At 40.6% G+C, this 24,696-nt stretch overlaps 1 protein-coding gene across 2 annotated transcripts in view; it reads right to left on the bottom strand.

Annotated features, from left to right (window-relative positions):
- Window positions 1-9,509, bottom strand: part of PRKACB (protein kinase cAMP-activated catalytic subunit beta) — a 143,116-nt gene extending 133,607 nt beyond the window's left edge. The window contains exon 1 of one of the 2 annotated variants that reach the window (XM_067726707.1): window positions 9,183-9,509. In XM_067726707.1, coding sequence (XP_067582808.1) covers window positions 9,183-9,228 — 46 coding nt within the window. In that variant the 5' untranslated portion in view covers window positions 9,229-9,509. The remainder of the gene's footprint in view (window positions 1-9,182) is intronic. The other variant, XM_067726710.1, reaches the window with a different exon arrangement.
- Between the last annotated feature and the right edge of the window lie 15,187 nt (window positions 9,510-24,696).

Genomic DNA, 24,696 nt, shown 5'->3' with positions numbered 1-24,696 from the left:
CTGTCTCCTAGCTTAAGGATAGGAACTAAGTCTTACATTTATCCTCATATTTGCATTTATGGACTAGCACAATGCCTGGTACAAGGTAGGCACGTACTAAGTACTGATTGAGAATAACTTAAGGATTGAATGAATGACAAACAAATGACTATTCTGTCTCTGCATCATTCTATCAGTTGAACTATAGCTTATTTAGTAACCTCAAGACTACAGCCTAAAGAGAGATTCATATTCTTCCCCAGTTTAACCTTTCATGGCTTCTATACATCTAGGGAGCTGAGCTAGGACAGGATCCTAGCTGAGCTAGGACTGGAGGAGCTAAATTAGCAGAATTGGCTCTTATAAAAGAAGCTAAGTAATATCTGTATAAACAGTTTCTTTCAATTTTGTGGCTCACATACCACAACGGTCTGCTGATGCTATATGGTCTTCTACTTGAATAAGTGGAAATTGAATACCCATTAAGTAGAACCTTAAAATAATGAGATCTCAAGACAGTATCTTTGTTTCTGAGTCAAAGTCCAGATGGAGAATACAGACTTGCCAAGGACTCATAGGTTTAGATTCAACAGTTGTTTTACTAGAAAACAAAAATTTCAGAAGTCATTGAAAAGTTAACATTAAATGAATAGTAGGCAACAGGGAATACAATCTTAAACCATAGCCATAAAGCCTGGGACTTTATACCTGTAACAGCAAATCAGCTAAAGATATGGCATTTACATTGGATTTTATAAGGCAGCCCTAATGTCAAATGTGCTACTGAATTATCCTTTATTGTGAACTGTCAATTAGTTCATTTCTCTCTTTAAAGGAGTCCCCCTTTTTTTTTTCTGGCCACGCCACTCAGTATGTGGGATCTTAGTTCCCTGACCAGGGATCAAACCCGTGCTCCCTGCAGTGGAAGCGCAGAGTCTTAACCACTGGACCACCGGGGAAGTCCCAAGTAGTCCCGAATTTGATTCAGAAAATTATCCACATAGATACAGAACATTACTGAATCTATTATAACCAAAAAGTAAAAAACCAAATTGTTACTGCAGGAAATACTCTATAATATACTTCCTACAAAATTCTCATGATTATGCATTTACTTGTCTAAAGCTTCCACTAGACTATGAGCTACATGAAGACAACTCTGTATCTCCTACACGCCCCCCCAGAAATTAAAAAAAAATGAATAGATGAATTATAATGGATTGAAATATAAAAATTTAAGCTATACCTCCATCTCTAATTAAGCAAGTTAAGTTATACCTCTATATTTAAGCAACTTTTAAGCTATACCTCCATATCAGGGGAAATAATTTATTTTTTGCATTATGGTAGTAAACCTCAATATTATCAAGAAAGAGGTCTACTAATACTGATGAGTCTTTTTGAAGCTGTAAGGGGCTGAAAGGGTTACAAAACCTATAAAAAGAATAAAAGCGCATCAACACTTTCCAGCAATTTTTAAGTTGATAAAAATACTAGCTGAATTTGTAAGCACAAATGTTTCTACCTTTAAACATAAATAATCAGTTAAATATATTTATTATCTAAGCCAAGTTTATGAAGGTTTCACTGTACTTCCTTTTATTTGCTCTACAACTAGCTTTTATAAGTTTTGAGGAATAGCCCATGAGTTCTAGTGTTCTAAATGTAGGTGAATAATGCCAGATTTTCTCTGTCTATACTATTTGGTTTATACACTTCAATCGTGTAGCCCTAATCTTTCTAGAATGAAGAGTTCTGGGGGGTATTTTTTGTTTGTTTTTTTGTTTTAAGTTTATCTTCATACAATAGACCAATTCACTTACTCCCATTAGCCGCCCTGATCTTAACTTTCTCCAGTTCTGCTATAAACAAAACATCATAACTACACATAATACGTTAAGGATTTTACACTAAGAGTAGACTGTTTTATGTTTTGTTTCTAATACACTCCCTTGATGACCAACATTTAAGTGGTCCCTTTACCTACAGCAGAACATGAAAATATCTTCAAAGATCAATACAGTGATTCCAAAATTTGTTTCTTAGGCCAAAACTCAGAGGCTATCGTTATTTAAGTACAGATCAAAAATTTCCCCTAAATAAATTACCTTGTATTTGCTCACACTGAGGATCATTTGCCATTTCTCTACCCACATAATTCCGTAAGACTCCTCTATAATTTATTCCTGTCTTGCTACTTTTAAAATATACCTTCTTTCTTTTAATAAATATATGGGAAAAATTGAATTATAAACCTGGAAAAGGCCACAGCCTCTTTATCAAATTCATCCTTCTCAATTTTATAGTACAGCTTGGAGGTATTAAAACACTTGTCTAAAGCAAACTAATGGAAAGAATTAGAAAAGAGAATTTAGATTTTTCTTATTCTAAGTTCATATTCCTACTATTAAGTCACACTTTAACTTTTTAATATCAATTTTAAAGAACGCTAAGGGAAGAATATTGATATTTACTTAGTACAATATATGTTGGTACTATATTTTACATGTTTTTTCCACTATTCCACATGACTCTACAAAACTCAACAGCATATAGGATGCTTACTTTAATTATAAAAGTAACATTTTATCTGACTTTAAATTATTTTGTTTCTTTAAAAGTTACGCTGTTCTCATCAGTGCTTTGGCTTTTACTTTTTTCAAAACAAAGAAGCTAAATTTTTAGTGGCTACAGTTCTTAATTTATAGAAGTCATGTCAGATGTCATATATAGTTTTATAGCTTCTAAACAGCTGGCCTTAAAAGGGGAGCAAAATGAGGATGAAATTTGGAAAAGATCCTTTGACCATCCAAGGTCATTCTTTCCCTCACAGCTGGGAGAATTATAGACAATCCACACATAAAACAACCAATCAGAAATCATTTTTCAGAAATGCCATAGGCACCCTGAGTTCAATATGCCCCCCCAAATCTGTTCCTCCCCTTATATCCATTTCCTAACTCCATTACTGGCATTACAACCCAGCCACCAAGACACAGAAGCTAAAAACTTGGGAGTTATTCCCAATTCCTCCTTTTCCTCATTCCCAACATGCACTCAGTACAGTACAGTCTGCTTATTTTTAGTTTCCAAATTTCTCACATTTCAGATCATTCCTGTATCCCTACCTCTACCACCTTGATTCAGACCCTCAAAGTCCCTCACTTGAGAGAGGGAGCCTTCTAATTGATCTTCCTGCCTCCAAACACTTCACTTGTTCCATGGTGACATCTTCACATTACCACCAAAGTAATCTCTCTAAAACCCAAATTTTATCATATCTTTCTCTTATTTCACAGTAGCTCCCTAATGTCCATAGGATAAAATTCAAACTCTTTTCACGGTCTCTGTCCATTTCTTCAGTCTCATCTTTCATTGTACAATCTCCCCTCTTCCCTACCACGAACCCCATCCTCTATCATTTAGTCATAATGGACAACTTACTTTCGTCCCTGAGTATGTCATGCTGTTTCACCCCTCTGTATCTTTGCTCACTCTGTGTGCTCTCTCTACTCAGAACATACTTCCTCCTGTGATCCTGCTGTTGAACATTTACGATTTTCAATGTTCAACTCCGGGCTCACCTCGTCTTTGCAGTCCTTTTTGAACTTCACTTCCCCCCACCTCTGTGGAAATGACCATACTTTCTATTGGTTCCCCCAGTGAACTTTTACAAAAGCATTTGTAACAGTTTTTTTTTGTTTTGTTTTGTTTTTTGTTTTTCATTAAGTTGTTGACATGTCTGTCTCCCCCTTCTGAAACACAGGTACTTTGGAGCAGATACTGTATCCGATTCAGCCTTTATTCCCATAGACTTGCATAAAGTCTGTCACATATTAGGAACTCAATATGTAGAATGAATGAACAAATGAACAAAGAAAAGAACAATACAGGGACTCTTGAGGAATATTTTTTAAATTAAGATAAAATACTCCAAATAATATGGTACTGACCTAGGTATATTTACCTCCTATAAGTTCCACATTTTCCTATTTAACATAGTTTTTTTCCGTTAAAAACTTAAGATTTATTCCCTTGAGGAAATGTGGACACATGTGTACTAACATTTATTATCACATAGATATATAGACAATTTTGTAAATTATACTAATTATTTTATTAATTTAATGGAATATCAAAATGACTTATGGTCAACTCCTTACTATCTGAAAGAATCTTAATAGCTATGTTGGCTTACCTAGTATCTTTTCATCTGCTGCTTCTGCCACTCAGCCATGGCTTACTTCTCTAAACTGGCTTTCATGCCTCTAATTATCCTGCTGCTGGCAATGAAAAGCAACAATCTGTTTATATCCTAAGTAGAGGACACTGGCCAGGAGAATGGGAAAAATGGTTCCTGAGCAGGAGGGTAATTTTACACAGTAGATGATCTGCACAAAATGAATCAGAGAATCATGGAACTGTATGAGATAATATGTATTTATCATCCAAATAGTGTGGCTGTTTATTTTCACTTTTTTTTCTTTATTTTTTAACCTAAGGAAGACTACTCCAAAATTCTTCTGGCAATCTATTAAAATGGAATAAATATCTGTTGCTGATTTTCTTTTAAAAAAATATGATAATTGAAAAGTTTAAAGACATAAGATATGAGATCACTGAACTTGTTCCTAGTCAACATTTAAATCTATAAAAATTTTCAATAAAAATGTATTCACTGGGATTCAGTATTAAAAACTAATAAATTCTAATTGTAGTAGAGTCCAATAAGGAAATTAACTTTGTACCTAACTTTACAGATTATACACAAATTACTAAACTATAATAATCTGTTCACTAGGTGTATAAATGCTTATTCAGAGGAAATACTGAAGAAATAAGTTAATTTCTAGTATGAAAAAAGACAAATACAGCATTTTGTTCATCTGTACAAACTTGTGAGGATCCACAAATTACCAAGATGATGGAAAGATGGGTTGGCGTTTTTATTACATGTAAAGACAGCTATGCTCTAAACGTGTGGTGTCCAATATACCAAACACTAACTGCCACATGTAGGTTAAAAATTCAGTTTATCAGTTGCCCAGGTTACATTTCAAGTGCTCAATAGCTGCATGTAGCTAGTGGCTACCACATGAGACAATATAAACATTTCCATCACAGCAGCAAGTTTGATTGGATAGTGCTATTGTAAACCATGGTAAAATGCAAATTTCCAAGTACTTTTAAAATGGCAATATAAGTTCAAAAGTAATTTTTCAATTGGCTATTTCATAGAAAGGGAAAGTACATTTACAAATGAGAAAAAAAGGATTAAACACAAATATTAATGAATGCTTTAAGTATATAAAATTAATTTTCTATGGCTTAATTTGAAATTATACCACATTGAATCTGAAAAGACTTTCAAGGTAATTTAATCCTTCATCCTCAATTTACAGAAATTGAATCTAGAAGACAGTACAAGGAAAAATTAACTCTTTCATTTAAGATATCTACTATATCCAAATAAAGATACTATTGGAAACCACCAAAATTTTCTATAATAATAAACAGATTAAAATGAAGTATAAGCTATTCTGTGTATCTTAGAATCAGATTTTCCATTGGATACAGAGGCTGTTTGCACAGTGGTTAGGATTTCAGGTTCTGGGGTTAACCTGCCTAAGTTCAAACGTTACTCCCTGACTTACTAGCTGTGCAACCTTAGACAAGTCATTTAAGCTCTCTAAGCCTCCTTTTTCTCATCTATAAAATGGAGAAATAACTAAACTATATCATACAGTTGAAAAGATTAAGTGAAATTATGAATGCAAAGTACTAGAGAACCTGGCACACAGTAAGCCTTTAAAAAAATGCTAGTTTTTATGAAACTTGCATTTTGGTTGAAACTAGTCTACTGGTGACTTTCTTTAACTTCCATTCATCTTCAAAAGTTCTTAAGACAGAGAGACTCTGGAAAACATTCAAAACTCATTATATGAACACTGGCTTACAGGTGGCTCTACCACTTGCAGTCATGGGAGAATCTGCATTCAAATCTCTACCAACACTTTACCCATAGGTCTCAACACCTTGGCGCTAAGAGTGTAACATAAAGCCCCAAGCAACATGTGGTGGGGGGTAGAGGACATCTAATGTTTGTTTGTTTTTTAATGAAATAAACAAACAAAAAACCCCTCCTAGGCTAAAATAGGTGGCATCTGTTTTTATGTTGGGGGCTGTGAGTAAAGTAAAAAGTGGGAGACAGGATAAGTAAAACAATTTTGAATGACAAGTTTAAAATTTCTCAGAGAATTGTACACTCACTTATTTTTCTAAAATTTATACTTCTGCATATTAGCTGAAGTTTAAATAACTACAGTCAGATTTTGAGACACATATTTTTTACTAGAGTAATTTTTAAAAATACACAGAACAGGTATGTAAAAGTAACAGTTGCTCTTTCATTAAGTTTTAAGACATATCAATACAATTTCCTAGTTCACTACAGTAGAATAATAGGTACCCAACTTAATGTGATCTCCAGAAACTGTGGAGATGAAAATGAAATCTCCCCAGCTTTCAAGTCTTACCCCAGAAAATGTTTTATTCTAAGTGTAGGGGGATAGATTTCAATAGAGTACAACATAAGCACCAGATGGTCAAAGCTAACTAAGACCGTTCTCAAATATTTTTATGCCCAGCTTCATTCTTCTGGAATATTTTTAGAACTAAGCTCCAGAGTCACCTGTATGAGGCAAGGGCCAAACCTCAAATCCTAACTGGCCTGATATTTTTATATCATCATTTCAAATCAAACATTTTCCTATTGGTAGTTTTCAGAGTTTTAAGTTCATTTTCCATAATGTTAGCACTTGTCATATTTTGCTTTTCACTTAACTTTTATATGTACATTTTCTCTCTCACACTAGATAGTAAAATTTCTTGAGCTTTACTTACAGAGTCTCCATATGAAACTAATACACTTTGTAGATATTTTGAAAATATTCGTATTAATTGATTATTTAGTGATACAGTATTGAGTCAGGGCATCAGATTCTATTCCTTACTCTGATATCACCAATAGCATGATCTCAGCTCCAGCTTATTCAGAGGTCAGGCACTTTGGCTTTGAAATGGAATGATTACACAGGCTGATCTCTAGAATCACTTATATTTCTAAAAGTTTATGCTTTTATGTATCAGCTGAAGTTTAAATAACTACATTCAAATTTTGAAAGGTATATATTTTCAAAAGTAGTTTTTAAAAACTATACAGAACAGTTACGTATATGATGGTAAAAGTTGTTCTTTCATTAAGTTTTAAGATATATTGATAAAATTTCTTTGTTCGCCACAGTAGAACAGCAGCAACATGCACCTGATACCATTGCTCCAAATGAAATTACAAACTGATCAACATGTGACACTTGCAATGACTGTCCCAATGAGACATAGCTTGCTATTTTCTTTTATCACTTCACAACATTTATTCAAACTACTATAATGACCTTCAGTTTCCATAAATAAACTTATATAAAAAGCTGGCTAACATACTTAAGAACTAGGCTATCACTAACAGTTAAAGCTTAGGAAAGAATTTATTCATAGGAATAATTTCAAGATATTCTGATAAACATCTAAAGTTTCCTTTCTGTTTCCTGTAAATATTCCAAGATTATCCCATAGCTACGAGCTTCAAATTAATACTGTCTAGGGGAGAATTAGTTTGGTAACTTAATAATGGAAATATATAAATCACAAAAGAGTCTACTATCACTGTTAAAAATATAAACACTGTACAGGCCAGCACTTGTTAATAAAAATTACTGATATGATTCCATTACCAAGCACACTCTTTGTAATACAATTAGCACATGTTTTATCTTTAGCTTTAAATTAAAAAGGAAAATGATGAAAGGCACAAGTAATTCTTTACTTTCCGCATTAATACTTTTTGTACAGTTAGTTACTACATTTGTGCAATTAAAGAAAAAAAAACACTAAAATTCTACCTCTATATTGGTTTTTTAAAATCTCCATATCACATATTAAAGACATTAAACTTTTCTGGAGCTCCTGAAAATTAACACCAAAACTTTATTGGTGAAACACAAACCACATAATCTGATCTAACTATTCACATTAAACAAAATGAATGACTAGATATTTCCCAATCGATTCTGCTTTACTGATACCGAAAAAAGCTATTTCCTTCATGCTAAATTATGAAATTAACCTAAAACGTAGTAAAAACATAGAAGCATTAAAAGATATTTACACAAACTGTAATAAATTCATCAGGCATTCCCTCAAGTGCTGAGATGTCATTTACTCCCGGTCACACAACGAATACTATTTGTTTTCTGTTCATCCTGAATCATCAAATCTGAGTTGAACCTGGCAAAGGCAAAAACCATCCAGACTGACTGACGGATTGATTGATAGATAAATAAATAAATAAAACCATATAGCCATACAGAAATTCATGACTTTTTACTGTTTGGTGTAAAGTGTAGAGTGCCTGCACTTTCAGCTCTCAGAAGAAATCCACCGTATTCTGGAAGCACTTCAATTCAGAGTGACCTTTAAGTTTTATAGACATTGTAGCAAATTCTTGCATGTCTCAAGAAAAGGCAAACCTGCCTTGCTTTTTTTCTATAATGGGAAAAGTTTTTGTTTACTCTTATTATATTTTCCACTCCTAATCTGAAAAGACGGAGGATCTCTAAAACGTAGTTGCCCACTTAGGATTAACCTCACCTGCGGAGGACCAGACCCGCAGCCCCTCACCTGATGATAAGGTTGGGATGGACCCAAGTGATGGAGGGAAAAGAGCCAACTCTGCTCACAACACTACCTGTGGCTCCCAAAGAGGGGGCCCGCGTTTTTGGGGGGGGAGCGAGGGCTGGGATGGTCCAAGAGACTTCTTTATCCGGACCATATTTGGGGAAGCATCTAAGCATGGGAGACCCCCCCACCCCACCCCCGGCGCGCGCTCTAGTGAAAGACGGAATTGCAGGGACCGCTCTCCTCCCTCGCCCTCTCCATCCGGCCCTCGGCGCTCAGCCCTCGCGCCGGAGCTGGGGGGAGGGGGTGGAAGAGGAAGGGAGCGGGTCCCCAGGGTCCCCTAGAGTGGCTCCCGGCGGCCGCTGCGAGGCCTGGACCGTGTCAGCGGCCTCCGGGCTCCGACCCGGAGGGGCGCTCGGTGCCCCGTTCCGGCCCGCCCGGCGGGCCCCCAGACCCAGCCCTTGACTCACCGCTCTCCACCTCGCTGCCTTTCTTGGCGGTCGCCGCGTTCCCCATGACTGAGACGATGAAAGGAAGGGGTCAGGGAGGGGAAGAGGAGCCGGGGCCGTCCCCGCCGCTCCACAGACTGAGGCAACTCCTGCTTCTGCACCGGTCAGCGCGGTCAGTGCTCTCGGCGCTGGCGGCCGAAGTGCGGGCGGGAAGACTGGGCCGGTTCTGAGGCCAAGGCTTCAGCAAACTCCTCAGCCCCGGCGGCAGCAGCGATATCAACGGCAGCAACGGTGGCGGCGGCGGCGGCTGTGGCTGGCAGACACTCCCCCTTACCCAGCCCCGCCCCCCCTGCGCGCCCCCCGGCAGCAGCGCGCCGGGGCCCCGACCCTGTCCCTCTTCACCAGCGGGCGCGCGCGCCGGAAGTGACGTGTCGGCCGGGTACAAGGGCGGCGGACTGAGGGGGGCCGAGCCGGGGGCAGCGGACTCGGGTAACCTCGGCTGGCACCTCAGCGGCCCACCGAGCCGGGACGTGGTGGCACGGACTTGGTCTCGGATGCCCATCCTCAAGATCTGGGAGGCGGCGTGGGGACCGTTAGCTTTGAGTAACCTGTCGTCTCTCAGCCTGGCCTCCCCCACGCCCTGGAGGTCGCACGCGAGGGGAGTCCCCTGGTTCGCGCCACTGGGTTTTGCGGACTGGTCAGTATCAGCCGAGGGAACAAGTTCGTCCCTAATCCTGATCGTGGTTCCGAGCCTGTCTTTGCCTCACAGATCCAGGTGTTCACCGAGCCCACCACGTTGTCATCCTGGTTCTTAGGCACCAGTCACAAGACCTTTGATGTTCCCACTGCAGTTTTCATTCTCTGGTTTTGCGGGATCGCCCTCAGGTTTTGTCAAATACCCCAGAGAGAAAGGAAAGTATTACTATTTCTACAGAATGTCTGTTGATTCTACATTCTACAGAATGTCTACAGAATGTCTGTTGATGTGAATCATTGTATTTAGCAGCTCTCTGTGTAGATGTCAAAATAAATGCATTCCCAATTGGTAACTGCGTTTTTCTTAACATACATCTTGAATTTGTGAATAGTTTTACTTACCAGGTTAATTTTTTGCGGCATTCTAGTATTTTTTGTTGCATGTTTCTTTGAATTTTGCGTCGTGAGCATTTATTCTAAATTTAGTGTAGAAAAACTGTAACTTCCCGAGGGGCAGAGACTACTAAATTTATTTTGTGTCCCCAAGACACCAGGCACAGTAGGTATTTAATGGATAGTTGATGACTTGAAAGTAAGCAGAGGAAATCTCTCAGAATTTTTTTTGAAGTAGCTTTCATTACTGACAAAAACAGAGTGGTAACTGTAGAAGTTTCTCAGTAAGTTCTTCCTGCTGTTTCTTATCACTATTTCTGTTAAATTAATTTAACAAAGGTTTATATCATGTATACTGTATTCCAAGTACTACCATGCAGGTAGCAACTCATTCGATCCTCAAGAACCCTATGAGATATGGAGTTTTACTCTCATTATTTCACTTATGAACAAACTGAGGCACAAAGAAGTTAAGCAATTTACCCTAGATTACACAGCTATTACCTCTTTGAAGCAGGATTTGAACCTAGGTAGTTGGGCTCTAAAGTCTGACTTTTTGTCCATAATGTTATGTAGATGTTATGGTAAATTGCTTTCTCTCCATTTAAAAATACCTTGACTTGAAAAGATGGATGCATAATGAGTTTATTTCTTGGGGAAATTCATTATTGTTTTCTGGGTTTCCATTAAATCCAAGTAATATAAAAATTGTAGAGAAGGAAGGATTTGAACTAGCTGTGAGGTATTGTGTCAGCATGCAACAATGTTCCAACAATGTCACATCCTTCCAATCACATTTAGTTTTGTGTTGTGGATGTGATATTTTGCCCTACATACATAGGAATTTCAATAAATAGCATTAAGCCATATATGAAATAAAAAAAATCTTTTTGATATACTTTATTCTGGATGGAATCTTTCTAGAATCCTGGGAGACTCATACTGCCCTCATTGGGGTAAGTTTTGAAATGTATTCCTTTTTAGAGACCAGCTTTAATAATAAAAGAGTGGTTATATGCATAATTTGTCTCTATCCTTAATATAATTTTGAATTCTAGGTCTCTAACAAGAGGGTAGCCATCTGTTTTGTAAATGATTAATTTGCAGAAGAGACAGTTGACAGGGATTACAGAATTAAGATGCATTATAACTACATCCTAGAAAGTTAATAAAAAATTCAGCTTTACAAATTTCTCTCTCAATTTAACTTTATCATTCATTGTTTAAGAAATTAAATTAATTGTTAAGAAAGGAAAATATCATCAACAATTGGAAATATCTTGGTTTTTATTCTGTATACTATTATTTCTGTTTTTTTTTTTTTTTTTTGCGGTACACTAGCCTCTCACTGCTGCGGCCTATTCCGTTGCAGAGCACAGGCTCCAGACGCGCAGGCCCAGCGGCCATGGCCCACGGGCCCAGCCGCTCCGCAGCACACGGGATCCTCCCGGACCGGGGCACAAACCCACGTCCCCTGCATCAGCAGCCGGACTCTCAACCACTGCGCCACCAGGGAAGTCCCTATTTCTGTTTTTTTTATATTAATTTACACTGCTGCTCTGATTCTAGGAAGACTATACTTCAAGAGTATAGTTTCATGAATCGTTTTCAATTAGTAAACATTCACAATCATCTAGCTGTAATTATATACAAGTTGCTTTTTCATTATTAGAGAAGAGTTCTCTTTAGGAATCCATTGTTTATATAGCATCTAAAAGACTATATTTCAAGAATTGTTTATTTACACCTAGAAAGGGCAGAAATTTCATTAACTGTACAGTTATTCTTGAATAACTGGAGCTAGAATGGGGCAACTGCTATCCTTTGCCACTAATGCCTTTTCTATAACCTGGACAAGCACAAAGGTAGAACTAAATCTTGTTTCCCTAGGAAAGCAGATGCAGAAAAAAGGAAGTGATAACGGAGAAAAGACTTTGAGTTCCCCTCTGTATAATATTGTATCTAAGAACATACAACACTATGTAGCAGGAAAAATTGGACCAGTGGTAGTTGCTTTGGAAAGAATTATCCTTACATTTTCTAGTACTTTATAAAAACACTTTCACATGCCGTTGTTTATCTGATCCCACAACAAACCTGCATGAGCAAGACAGATTATATTAGCCACACTTTACAAATGAGAAAAAAGTTCAAAGAAGTGAAGTAACTAGGCCAAGTTCACTCAAATTGTAAGTGACAGAGCACTAGGTTATATACCATTAATGTGTGAAACTGTGGGACTCGAGGGACATTGTTCCAGCTAATGATTAAGAACTCTCCAGACAATAGGGGCTTCTTAGACAATGGGTGAATTTCCAGGATGTCCGGCCCCCTTCCGAGAAGGAGGGAGATAACAAAATGTAAAAAAGGTGTCTGTCAAAGACCAATCAGGCAGCTGGGGAGAAGGAGGGAGATAACAAAATGTAAAAAAGGTGTCTGTCAAAGACCAATCAGGCAGCTGGGGAGAAGGAGGGAGATAACAAAATGTAAAAAAGGTGTCTGTCAAAGACCAATCAGGCAGCTGGGGAGAAGGAGGGAGATAACAAAATGTAAAAAAGGTGTCTGTCAAAGACCAATCAGGCAGCTGGGGACAAGTTCCCTCTCTGGTCCGAGCCTAAGCCGGGACCAATCAGCAGGAGAACACAACCAAATCTATAATTTACATACGGGGAAGTGGGAACCTATAAAACTGACATATTTGCGCCCAAAAGGGTTTCTTCTTCGACCTCCTGCATGAGGACCAAGGAACCCCGGTGCACCGGCCTTCAATAAACCTCTTGCGTTTTGCATCGACTTCCGACTCTTGTTGTTTCCTGGGCGAGTCGAAACTCCTAGGAGACCGCGCAGGTCTAACATTTGGGGGCTCGTCCGGGATTCCACTCGCCCCGGACCACAAGAACATCGGGAGTTGGAGGTACCAGGTAAGCTCGAGCTTGATTGTCTGTTTGTCCCTTGTTCTTTGTGGGCCATTATCGGAGGAAAGCCGTAAGAATCGGCTTATTATGGAATCTGTATCGGACCTCTGGCTAGGCAGACGTGCTAATAGCCGGCGTCCATGAGCCCTAGGGGACGCCCTGGTGGCTCATCTGGAAGGAGAGGCAAACTCTGTCTCCCCTTCACTCGGTTTCGGCAGTTCCCTTGGTGATAACTGCCATCTGAAGAAGTTTCGGTTTTGAAGCGAGCTCGCGGTGGCCCATGCGTATATGTGTTTCATGGAGTTTTAACTGTTTCTGTATTGTGGTCTATTCTTCTTCTCTGACGGACGACAATGGGACAAACTGTGACGACTCCTCTTTCCCTTACCCTAAGCCATTGGACCGAAGTTCGGGCCAGAGCCCATAATTTTTCGGTAGAGGTGAAGAAAGGAAAGTGGCAGACTTTGTGTGCCTCTGAATGGCCAACATTTCAGATAGGATGGCCCCCCGAAGGATCCTTTTTATTAGACAAGATTAAGCTGCTGAAGTCTAAAATATTTAATATAGATCCCCACGGACACCCAGACCAAGTACCATATGTCTTGGTCTGGGAAGATTTAATTCTCTCCCCACCTCCGTGGGTCCGGCCCTTTGTTTCCTCAACAGGTACGTCCGCGCACACATCAGCAGCGTCGGAGATATTAGCCTTAAAGAAAAACCCCAACACGGAAAAGCTACCTGACGCCCCGGATCCACCGAAGGCGATTTATCCTGACCCACAGTCCGATTTGCTTCTTTTGGATTCCCCACCCCCTTATCCTCCGGCCCCAAATCCCCTACCACCTAGAGGACCCCCAGCTCCACTGCCCTCGGCACAAAGGGAACCATCCATGATGGAAGAAGAAAGGGGTCCCTCAGCGGGCACTAGGAGCCGGAGGGCTATCTCCCCGGACTCCACTGCCCTACCTCTTAGAGAGTATGGCCCCCCCGACGGCCAAGGGAATAGACCTCTCCAATATTGGCCCTTTTCCTCTGCAGATCTTTATAATTGGAAAATGCATAACCCAACTTTTTCCGAAAATCCACAGGCCCTTACCGCTTTAATAGAATCTCTTGTTTTCTCCCACCAGCCCACATGGGATGATTGTCAGCAGCTGCTTCAGACTCTCCTAACGACTGAGGAGAGGCAACGGGTTCTTTTAGAAGCCAGAAAAAATGTATTAGGCGCCAATGGGCAACCTACCCAGCTGCCTAATGAGATTGATGTTGGTTTCCCACTCGTCAGGCCAAACTGGGATTTCAATGCCCCGGAAGGTAGGGAGCGCCTGAAAATGTATCGCCAGGCTCTGGTGGCGGGTCTCCATGGAGCGGCCAGACGGCCCACTAATTTGGCTAAGGTAAGGGAAGTAACTCAGGGGCCCCAGGAATCGCCAACTGTGTTCCTGGAACGTTTAATGGAAGCCTTTAGACGCTTTACCCCTTATGATCCAACTTCGGAGGAACATAGGGCTACTGTAGCAATGGCTTTCATTGATCAAGCGGCCCCTGATATTAGGAAGAAATTACAGAGGCTAGATGGCTTGCAGGGATTTTCGCTTCAGGAGTTAGTAAAAGAGGCAGATAAAGTATATAACAAAAGAGAAACAGAGGAAGAGAAGGAAGAAAGAAAGCAGAAAGAGCAGGCAGCCCGTGAAAGAAGACGAGATAAGAGACAAGAGAGGAATTTAAGTAAGATACTGGCCACTGTGGTTGGAGGAAGAAATATAGGGGATAGAAATGGGCAGGAAGGGCGAACGGCAGACAGAAGGCGACCATTAGACAAGGACCAATGTGCCTACTGTAAAGAAAAAGGACATTGGGCGAGAGAATGCCCTAAGAAAAAGAATGGAGGAAGGCCAACCAGAAACAAAATCTTAACCTTGGAAGAAGAAGACTAGGAAAGTCAGGGCTCGAACCCTCTCCCCGAGCCCCGGGTAACTCTTAAAGTGGAGGGGGAACCTGTTCAATTTTTGGTAGATACCGGAGCCCAGCACTCCGTCCTTCTCCACTCAAAAGGTCCTATCTCAGCTAAAAGGTCATGGGTACAAGGAGCCACTGGGAATAAACAATATTCATGGACCACACGAAGGACAGTAGATCTTGGGATTGGACGAGTAACCCATTCATTTTTGATTATTCCGGAATGCCCCTATCCTTTGCTGGGAAGAGATTTACTCTCCAAAGTAGGGGCTCAAATCCACTTTCAGCCAGAAGGTCCCACCATAACTGATAATAAAGGAAGGTTACTTCAAATATTGACTATGAAATTAGAAGATGAATATAAATTATACGAGCAGCCTTCATCCTCACGAGTTAATGTTACAGATTGGGTAACTCGGTTCCCTCAAGCCTGGGCAGAAACTGCCGGAATGGGGATGGCCAAAAATCGGCCCCCGGTGCTAGTGGAACTCAAGGCAACTGCCACCCCAATAACGGTCCGTCAATACCCCATGAGTAGAGAAGCCAAAGACGGTATCCGTCCCCATATACAGAGGCTACTAGACTTGGGCATCTTAATAAGATGTCAATCAGCATGGAACACCCCTCTCCTGCCGGTAAAGAAACCAGGAACAAATGATTATCGGCCGGTGCAGGATCTACGAGAGGTAAACAAACGGGTGGCAGACCTCCACCCCACAGTTCCAAACCCTTACAACCTCCTGAGCACTCTTCCACCTCAACATACGTGGTATACTGTTTTGGACCTTAAAGATGCTTTTTTTTGTTTAAGACTCTCTCCCCTGAGCCAACCCTACTTTGCCTTCGAATGGAAAGATCCAACATCGGGAATGTCTGGTCAGCTGACATGGACACGGCTACCTCAGGGATTTAAGAACTCCCCGACCATCTTTGATGAAGCCCTCCATCAGGATTTGGCATTATATAGAGAATCAAATCCCCAGGTAACATTACTCCAATACGTTGATGATATTTTATTAGCTGCTGAGACCCAAGAAGATTGTATCAAGGGTACTGAAAAACTGTTAACGGAACTTGGAACCCTGGGATATAGAGCCTCAGCCAAGAAAGCACAAATATGCCAACAACAGGTCAGTTACATGGGGTATCTATTAAAAGGGGGGCAAAGATGGCTCACGGAGAGCAGAAAGGATACGGTGGCCCAAATTCCGGCTCCCAAAAACGCCAGGCAGGTTAGAGAATTTTTGGGGACGGCCGGATTCTGTAGGCTATGGATTCCAGGGTTTGCTGAGCTGGCAGCCCCATTGTACCCCCTAACCAAAAACAGCACTCCTTTCGTTTGGGGCGATAAGGAACAACGGGCTTTTGACCAAATCAAACGAGCTTTACTTTCAGCTCCAGCCCTAGGACTGCCAGATGTAACCAAACCTTTTCATTTATATGTGGCCGAAAATAAGGGCATTGCAAAAGGAGTATTGACTCAGAAATTGGGTCCCTGGAATCGCCCAGATGCTTATTTGTCAAAAAAATTGGACCCTGTGGCATCAGGATGGCCCACCTGTTTAAAGATAATCGCTGCAGTGGCTGTTCTAGTCAAAGATGCTGACAAACTAACTTTAGGACAAAATCTAACGATAACAGCTCCTCATGCCCTGGAAAATGTAGTCCGTCAACCACCGGATAGGTGGCTAACTAATGCCAGGATGACCCATTACCAAACCCTGTTGCTAAACTCAGATCGCATCAAGTTTGCTCCAGCCACAGGACTCAATCCAGCCACCTTGCTACCTGATCCTGACTTGGAAGGCTCCACCATCATACATGATTGTCAGGAAGTACTGGCCGCAGCACACGGCAGTAGGCCAGATCTGATGGACCTGCCCCTCCCTGATGCTGATTTCACCTGGTTCACGGATGGGAGCAGTTTCCTGGAGGAAGGTAAGCGTCGAACTGGGGCAGCCGTGGTAGACGGAAAACAAGTCATATGGGCAGCGGCGCTACCACAAGGGACCTCAGCCCAACGAGCTGAATTAATTGCCCTGACGAGGGCATTAGAGATGGCAGAGAATAAAAAAGTAAACATCTACACAGACAGTAGATATGCGTTTGCTACCGCTCATATCCACGGTGCCATTTACCAACAGAGAGGGCTACTAACTTCAGGTGGCAAAGAAATTAAAAACAAAGACGAAATCATGGCTTTGTTGACTGCACTTATGCTTCCTACTAAAGTCAGTATCATCCACTGCCCTGGACATCAAAAAGGAAATACCCCAATAATTAGGGGAAATAATATGGCTGACCAAGTGGCCCGAGAAATAGCATCGGGAGAAGTCATTCTAGGACTGTCAGATAAAGTTCCTGAAAAACCAGGCCGCGACGAAGAAATCATCCCGGCCACAACAAAAGGAACTTTGTCCCCTCAGCAAGCAGAATCCATGTTACAACAGATGCACAGATGGACACATTTGGGGACTAAAAAGATGGTAGCCTTGTTACAAAAAGCTGGGTACGAAACCCCTGGAATGACAAAATTAGCTGAACAAATTGTGCAGGAATGCGTCCCATGTCAACAGGTAAATGCTCACAAAGGGAAACTTGAAACTGGAAAGAGACTCAGGGGGGACCGCCCAGGAACTTACTGGGAGGTGGACTTTACCGAAGTGCGTCCTGGAAGGTGCGGTAATAAATACCATTTAGTTTTTGTAGACACTTTTTCAGGATGGATAGAGGCTTTCCCAACAAAGAAAGAAACAGCTGCTGTAGTAGCCAAGAAGATTTTAGAAGAAATTTTTCCTCGATTTGGAGCACCAAAGGTAATAGGGTCTGATAATGGTCCAGCCTTCGTCGCCCAGGTAAGTCAGGATGTGGCCAGATATTTGGGGACTGATTGGAAATTACATTGTGCATATAGACCCCAGAGTTCAGGTCAGGTAGAAAGAATGAATAGAACTCTAAAAGAGACCCTAACCAAATTGTCCTTGGAGACTGGCGGTACAGATTGGACGGTGCTCCGTCCTTTAGCCCTGTTCCGGGTTAGGAATACACCTTCCCGGTACCATCTTACTCCTTTTGAGGTGCTATACGGGGCCCCACCTCCCCTTCTCACCTTAGGAGAAGAAATAAAACCAGACTGTCAAAATAACACTGACTTGTATGCTAGGCTATTGGGACTCCAACTGGTCCAAAAGGAGATATGGTCCCAACTCGCCGAGGCCTACCAACCGGGAACACTGGGAGAAACTCATCCTTTCCAAGTCGGAGACTCCGTATACGTCCGTCGGCATCGAACCCAGACGTTGGAACCTCGATGGAAAGGACCATACACCGTCCTCCTAACCACCCCAACGGCCATAAAAGTGGACGGCATCGCTGCCTGGATCCATGCTTCACACGTGAAAGCTGCACCAGCGGCGGCATCATCAGGATGGCAGGCCCAAAGAACAGACAACCCGCTCAAACTCAAGCGTCTACGAACCTAAGACTTATAATTTTGGTTTTACTGCCTTTACTGACTGTAAGTGATTTTAGCCCTCACCTGCCCCAACGTCTAACTTGGCAGGTAATTTCTCTAACTGGAGATATAACCTGGTCCATTAGCCATACTGCCCCTCCCTGGACCTGGTGGCCAGACCTTTTTCCTGATGTCTGTAAACTGGCCATAGGAGCTCCCTATTGGGATCTAGAGAGTTATTATGATCAGCATAATGCTCCGTCCCAACTTCTAACTAAAGCTGATTACTCCGGAGAGGGTTGTAAAAACCAGGTCCGAAGAAGTTGGCTCAGAACCCTCTCCTTCTATGTATGCCCTGGGTTCCATCGCCCCCGATCCCTGAATTATAAATGTGGGGGAACTGAAAATTTATATTGCCAAAACTGGGGATGTGAAACCACAGGAGATACTTATTGGAGACCCACCTCAACTTGGGATTTTATTACAGTAACAGCCAACTACACTCATACTTCTTACAGGGGTCCACGACCCGTCGCCCCCGAATGTTCAGGATGGTGCCACCCCCTCAAAATTTCCTTTAGTAATCCTGGAAAAAGAGATAAAAAATGGGTAAATGGCCACTCATGGGGCATTAGATTTTACAAGAATGGATATGATTTGGGAATATTAATGACCCTTAAGCTAAAGATTGAGACTCCTGCTCCTATATCAATAGGCCCAAATCCCGTACTTGGCCCCCCTTTGCTTCCCCCGGCCCCTCCAACTACGTCAACAAAGAATGAGACTAATGAAACCTCTGGATCCAAAGAACCCACAGTTAAGCCTGGGACTCCTCAGGATAGGATGCTTTCTTTGGTGCAGGCAGCCTTTACGGTCCTTAATGCTACAAACCCGGAGGCTACAAAATCATGTTGGCTCTGTTATGCTGCCCCTCCCCCTTATTATGATGCTATAGGATATAGTTCTAATTATACTAATGTCAGCTCCCCGGACCATTGTCGATGGAAACAGAAAGGGAACAGTAAATTAACTCTGTCTTCGGTTTCTGGAAATGGTACTTGTATAGGAACACCTCCCCAGTCCCATCGACACCTTTGTCATGATTTCAGCCTCCCTTCAGGCTCGGGATATCTTGTACCTCCCCAAGATGGATGGTGGGCATGTAACACGGGGCTAACCCCTTGTGTCTCTCTAGAGGTTCTCAACAATTCAGCTGATTTTTGTGTGCTAGTGCAATTAGTTCCTAGACTTATCTATCATTCAGATTCGTCCTTCTTAGATGAATACGAGGGAAAAACGAGAAGGAAGAGAGAGCCTGTAACCCTCACATTGGCTGTCCTTCTAGGACTAGGAATATCTGCCGGGATAGGAACAGGAACCACAGCCCTCATACAACAACCCCAGTATTATGCAAGTTTAAGACAGGCTGTAGACATCGACCTTCGAGCATTAGAAAGTTCCATAACTCAACTAAAGGAATCACTCACCTCACTTTCAGAAATGGTGTTGCAGAATAGAAGAGGCCTAGATTTGCTGTTTCTTAAAGAAGGGGGATTATGCGCCGCTCTAAAAGAAGAATGTTGCTTTTATATTGATCATTCAGGAACCATTACCAAAACCATGGATAAACTAAGGGAACGCTTAGATAAAAGGCAAAAGGAGAGAGAAAACGAAAAAGGATGGTTTTAATCATGGTTTGATAAGTCCCCCTGGTTTACCACCTTAATCTCTACTCTGTTGGGACCTCTTATTGTTTTATTGTTGATTTTAACTTTTGGACCATGTGTTCTAAATCGCTTGATAGCATTTATTAGAGAACGTATCAGTACTGTACAAGTTCTAATGTTAAGACAACAGTACCAAAGTTTACGAACAGAAGGTTGAGATTCCATGATTGGAATCAATAGTCACAAGAAAAAGGGGGGAATGTGGGACTCGAGGGACATTGTTCCAGCTAATGATTAAGAACTCTCCAGACAATAGGGGCTTCTTAGACAATGGGTGAATTTCCAGGATGTCCGGCCCCCTTCCGAGAAGGAGGGAGATAACAAAATGTAAAAAAGGTGTCTGTCAAAGACCAATCAGGCAGCTGGGGAGAAGGAGGGAGATAACAAAATGTAAAAAAGGTGTCTGTCAAAGACCAATCAGGCAGCTGGGGAGAAGGAGGGAGATAACAAAATGTAAAAAAGGTGTCTGTCAAAGACCAATCAGGCAGCTGGGGACAAGTTCCCTCTCTGGTCCGAGCCTAAGCCGGGACCAATCAGCAGGAGAACACAACCAAATCTATAATTTACATACGGGGAAGTGGGAACCTATAAAACTGACATATTCGCGCCCAAAAGGGTTTCTTCTTCGACCTCCTGCATGAGGACCAAGGAACCCCGGTGCACCGGCCTTCAATAAACCTCTTGCGTTTTGCATCGACTTCCGACTCTTGTTGTTTCCTGGGCGAGTCGAAACTCCTAGGAGACCGCGCAGGTCTAACAAAACAAGTGTAATCTCAGTCTCATTAGGATTAGGTTTTATTATCCACATTTTGCAGATGAGAAAACTGAGCCTTAGGAACAAAGGGTCTCAGCCCTGTATTCTTCCTAGAGTCACCTTTTCAGAAAGGAGTGAGAAAGGGGGGAAAAATTAGTAAATTGTTATTCCTATTTATTTTGTAGTTTTTACTTATACTAGATTTCCAAGTCCTTTTAAAAAGTAAACACCCTCAAAAACAATGTATGTCAAAAACACTTGTTTTTCCTTTACAATCACCAGGACAGGTAAACTGAAATTGATAATCGTTGGAAAATATGACCAGGTCATTTTGTTTTTATATTGTATTTTACATCAAGTAAGTGCAAATGAGAATTTATTTAACCATCATAAAATTATGATTATTTTGAATAACTAGTAATCCACACAGTCTAATATTTCATTATTATACAGTATTATATGTCCTGAACCTAATGATACCACATTAAGTATCAAAGGGCAGAATAGTACTTCCAAAGTGAGGAAGTTATTTTATAGTTAATAAATTACAAATATGATAATTGTTCATATCATTCTAGTACAGTGCAAAGTTTTCCAGTTGAGCATAATCCTAATCCCTTGGTTCATAAATTTATTATCTGAAGTTTGATATTCACCTTTTTGGGTATTCCCTTACAGATGAGGTGACTAAAATAGTTGACTGTGGTTAAGTAACCTGCTCAGAGTCAACAAAAATGAACTTGTACCAGAGTGGAGTTGTAGCTTATCTCTTGGATAGGGACTAGAATACAAACTGAAAACATTAAGGAAAACCTGGAGGGGAGAACAAAACCAACAACTTTTTTTCCTTTCTTAATATGTAATACACTCAGAAAAGTATATGTTTGGGATATTCGGATTTTACCAGTGTGTTTTGTCAAAACTATGACTAAATTTCTGCTCTTTCAGTTTGGCACTATGCATTTTTAGAGAGTAACTTGATCAAAAAATAACACTCAAATTTACAAAACTTTTTCTTCTTTATGAAATCACCAAACAAATGGGGCATGAACTTTCATGAAATCTCAGCTTTTCCAACTGAAGCCCATCTGTGACCAAGGTGAATCTGGCCCACTAAATTAAAAATATATTCATATTATTGATAGCGACAAACCAGAGTGGTATGTAGTAAAGTAGAAAGAGTTTGAGCTTTGTAGTCAGAAAAATCTGAGTACGTCTTTTGGTACGGCCGCTATCTAAGACCTTCACATAAATTACTTTATTCCCCTTTGCCTTAGTTTCCTAAAGTGTGAAGTTATATGGATTAAATTAAAGCACCTATGAAAAGCACCTAGGATAACTTGTATAATAGGCACAATGACCCAATAACATTCTATGTTTTCTTGCATTTATGTTTCAATAACAATCATTCAACAAATATGATTCCAACAAATTTAATGAGTCCTTACTATATGCAAAGCATGATGGGCTTACAAAGGTGAATAACACCTGTGCCCTGCCCTCAAGAAGTTTTTGTTTAAGGCAAAAAAGACACATTAAGCAATTGCTTAAGCAAGTAAGTAATTATGTAAAGCAAGACTCATTAACTTTGTACTATAATGTAAATAAATCACTGAGGAAACATAAGAAAAGTGTTGTTAAATGATCAACCGCATAGAGAATTTAGCATTGGATTTTGTTCTTAAGTGGGGAAAATCATTGAAAACTAAGAACAGGAAACTCGGAGCAGGGGCTTGTATGACTGTCCTTAGATCAAAATCAGATGCTATGGAAGGAGTTGTAAGAGTTGCAACCTTCCCACTGGAATATAAGCTACTTTGGCATCACTATATCTACTGTATCCAGAGTGATGTCTGAAAAAAACGTAGGTGCTTATTCATAAGTGAATGAATTGTAGTTTCAGACTAAGATCATGCTCATTTGGAGAAACCTTGCATGCCTTTTAAGAAATGTGGACTTCGTTCACTACGCAATAAACACTGAAGATATTTAAAGAAAGGAGTGATATAATCCACATTTTATTAGTAAGCTAACTTTGATAGCAGTGTGTTGGATATATTGGATGATCAATAGACTGTCAGCAAACAGACTTGTAAGGTAGCTGCTGTAATAGAAGAATGACATGAAATCATTGAGTGGTGTAGCAGCAGTGGAAGAGAAAAGAAAGGATGCATGTGAGACATTTGAATGTAAGAGTAACAGGATTAAAAAACTATTGGGTTGGCCAAAAGCTTCGTTCGTTTTTTTCCTCTAGTTGCACTTAGTTGTCTTTAACTTCATTCAAAATAATTTTGTTAGATTGTATGTGACAGCTGTCATATCAGCATGCATTTAAAAAAAGACATCAAAACTGGTGAATTTTTGTGTAACCATTTTAATATTGAAGATGGAAGAAAAAAAGCAACATTTTCAGCATATTCTGCTTTATTATTTCAAAAAATGTAAAAATGCAACTGAGATTTAAAAAAAGACTTGTGCAGTGTATGGAGAAGGTGCTGTGACTAATCAAACATGTCAAAAGTGGTTTGCGAAGTTTCGTGCTGGAGATCTCTCTCTGGACGATGCTCAACTGGGTAGACCAGTTGAAGTTGATAGTGATCGAATTAAGATATTAACTGAGAACAATCTACGTTACGCCGCGTGGGAGATAGCCGGCATACTCAAAATATCCAAATCAAGCGCTGAAAATCATTTGCACCAGCTTGGTTATGTGAATCACTTTGATGTTTGGGTTCCACGTAAGAAGCAAAAAAACCCTTCTTGACCATATTTCCACATGCAATTCTCTACCTAAATGTAATGAAAATGTTCCGTTTCAAAAACAAATTGTGATGGGCCATGAAAAGTGGATACTGTACAATAATGTGGAATGGAAGAGATTGTGGGGCAAGCGAAATGAACCACCACCAACTACACCAAAGGCTGGTCTTCATCCAAAGAAGGTGATGTTATGTATATGGTGGGATTGGAAGGGAGTCCTCTATGATGAGCTCCTTTCGGAAAACCAAACGATTAATTCTAACAAGTATTGCTTCCAATTAGACCAACTGAAAGCCGCACTCGATGAAAAGCACCCGGAATTAGTCAACAGAAAGCGCATAATCTTCCATCAGGATACCGCAAGACCACATGTTTCTTTGTTGACCAGGCAAAAACTATTACAGTTTGGCTGGGAGGTTCTGATTCATCTGCCGTATTCACCAGACTTTGCACCTTCGGATTTCCATTTATTTAGATCTTTACAAAATTCTCTTAATGCAAAAAAATTTCAGTTACCTGGAAGACTGTAAAAGGCACCTGGAAGAGTTCTTTTCTCAAAAAGATAAAAAGTTGGGAAGATGAAATTATGAAGCTGCCTGAAAAATGGCAAAAGGTAGTGGAACAAAAGTGTGAATAGGTTGTTCCATAAAGTTCTTGGTGAAAAGGAAAAATGTTCCTTTTATTTTTATTTAAAGCCAAGGTAGAGTTATGTCAGCATCATGACAGCATAAGACCACTGTGGTCATTTCTGTCCCCCACCCCCAACACACACACACAACAAAGGAGACAGCATCAGTTCCCTTTGACTTGCACCATGACCACTTGTTTGGGTTATTTAATTTGTCCCAGTTTGGGGGCAGTGGTATGATTTGAGCTT

Source organism: Pseudorca crassidens, chromosome 2 (assembly GCF_039906515.1).
Source record: "Pseudorca crassidens isolate mPseCra1 chromosome 2, mPseCra1.hap1, whole genome shotgun sequence".
In the NCBI taxonomy this organism is placed as follows: Eukaryota; Metazoa; Chordata; class Mammalia; order Artiodactyla; family Delphinidae; genus Pseudorca; species Pseudorca crassidens.
The sequence above is the reverse complement of the archived record's forward strand: the minus strand, read 5'-3'. Positions and strand labels throughout refer to the sequence as shown.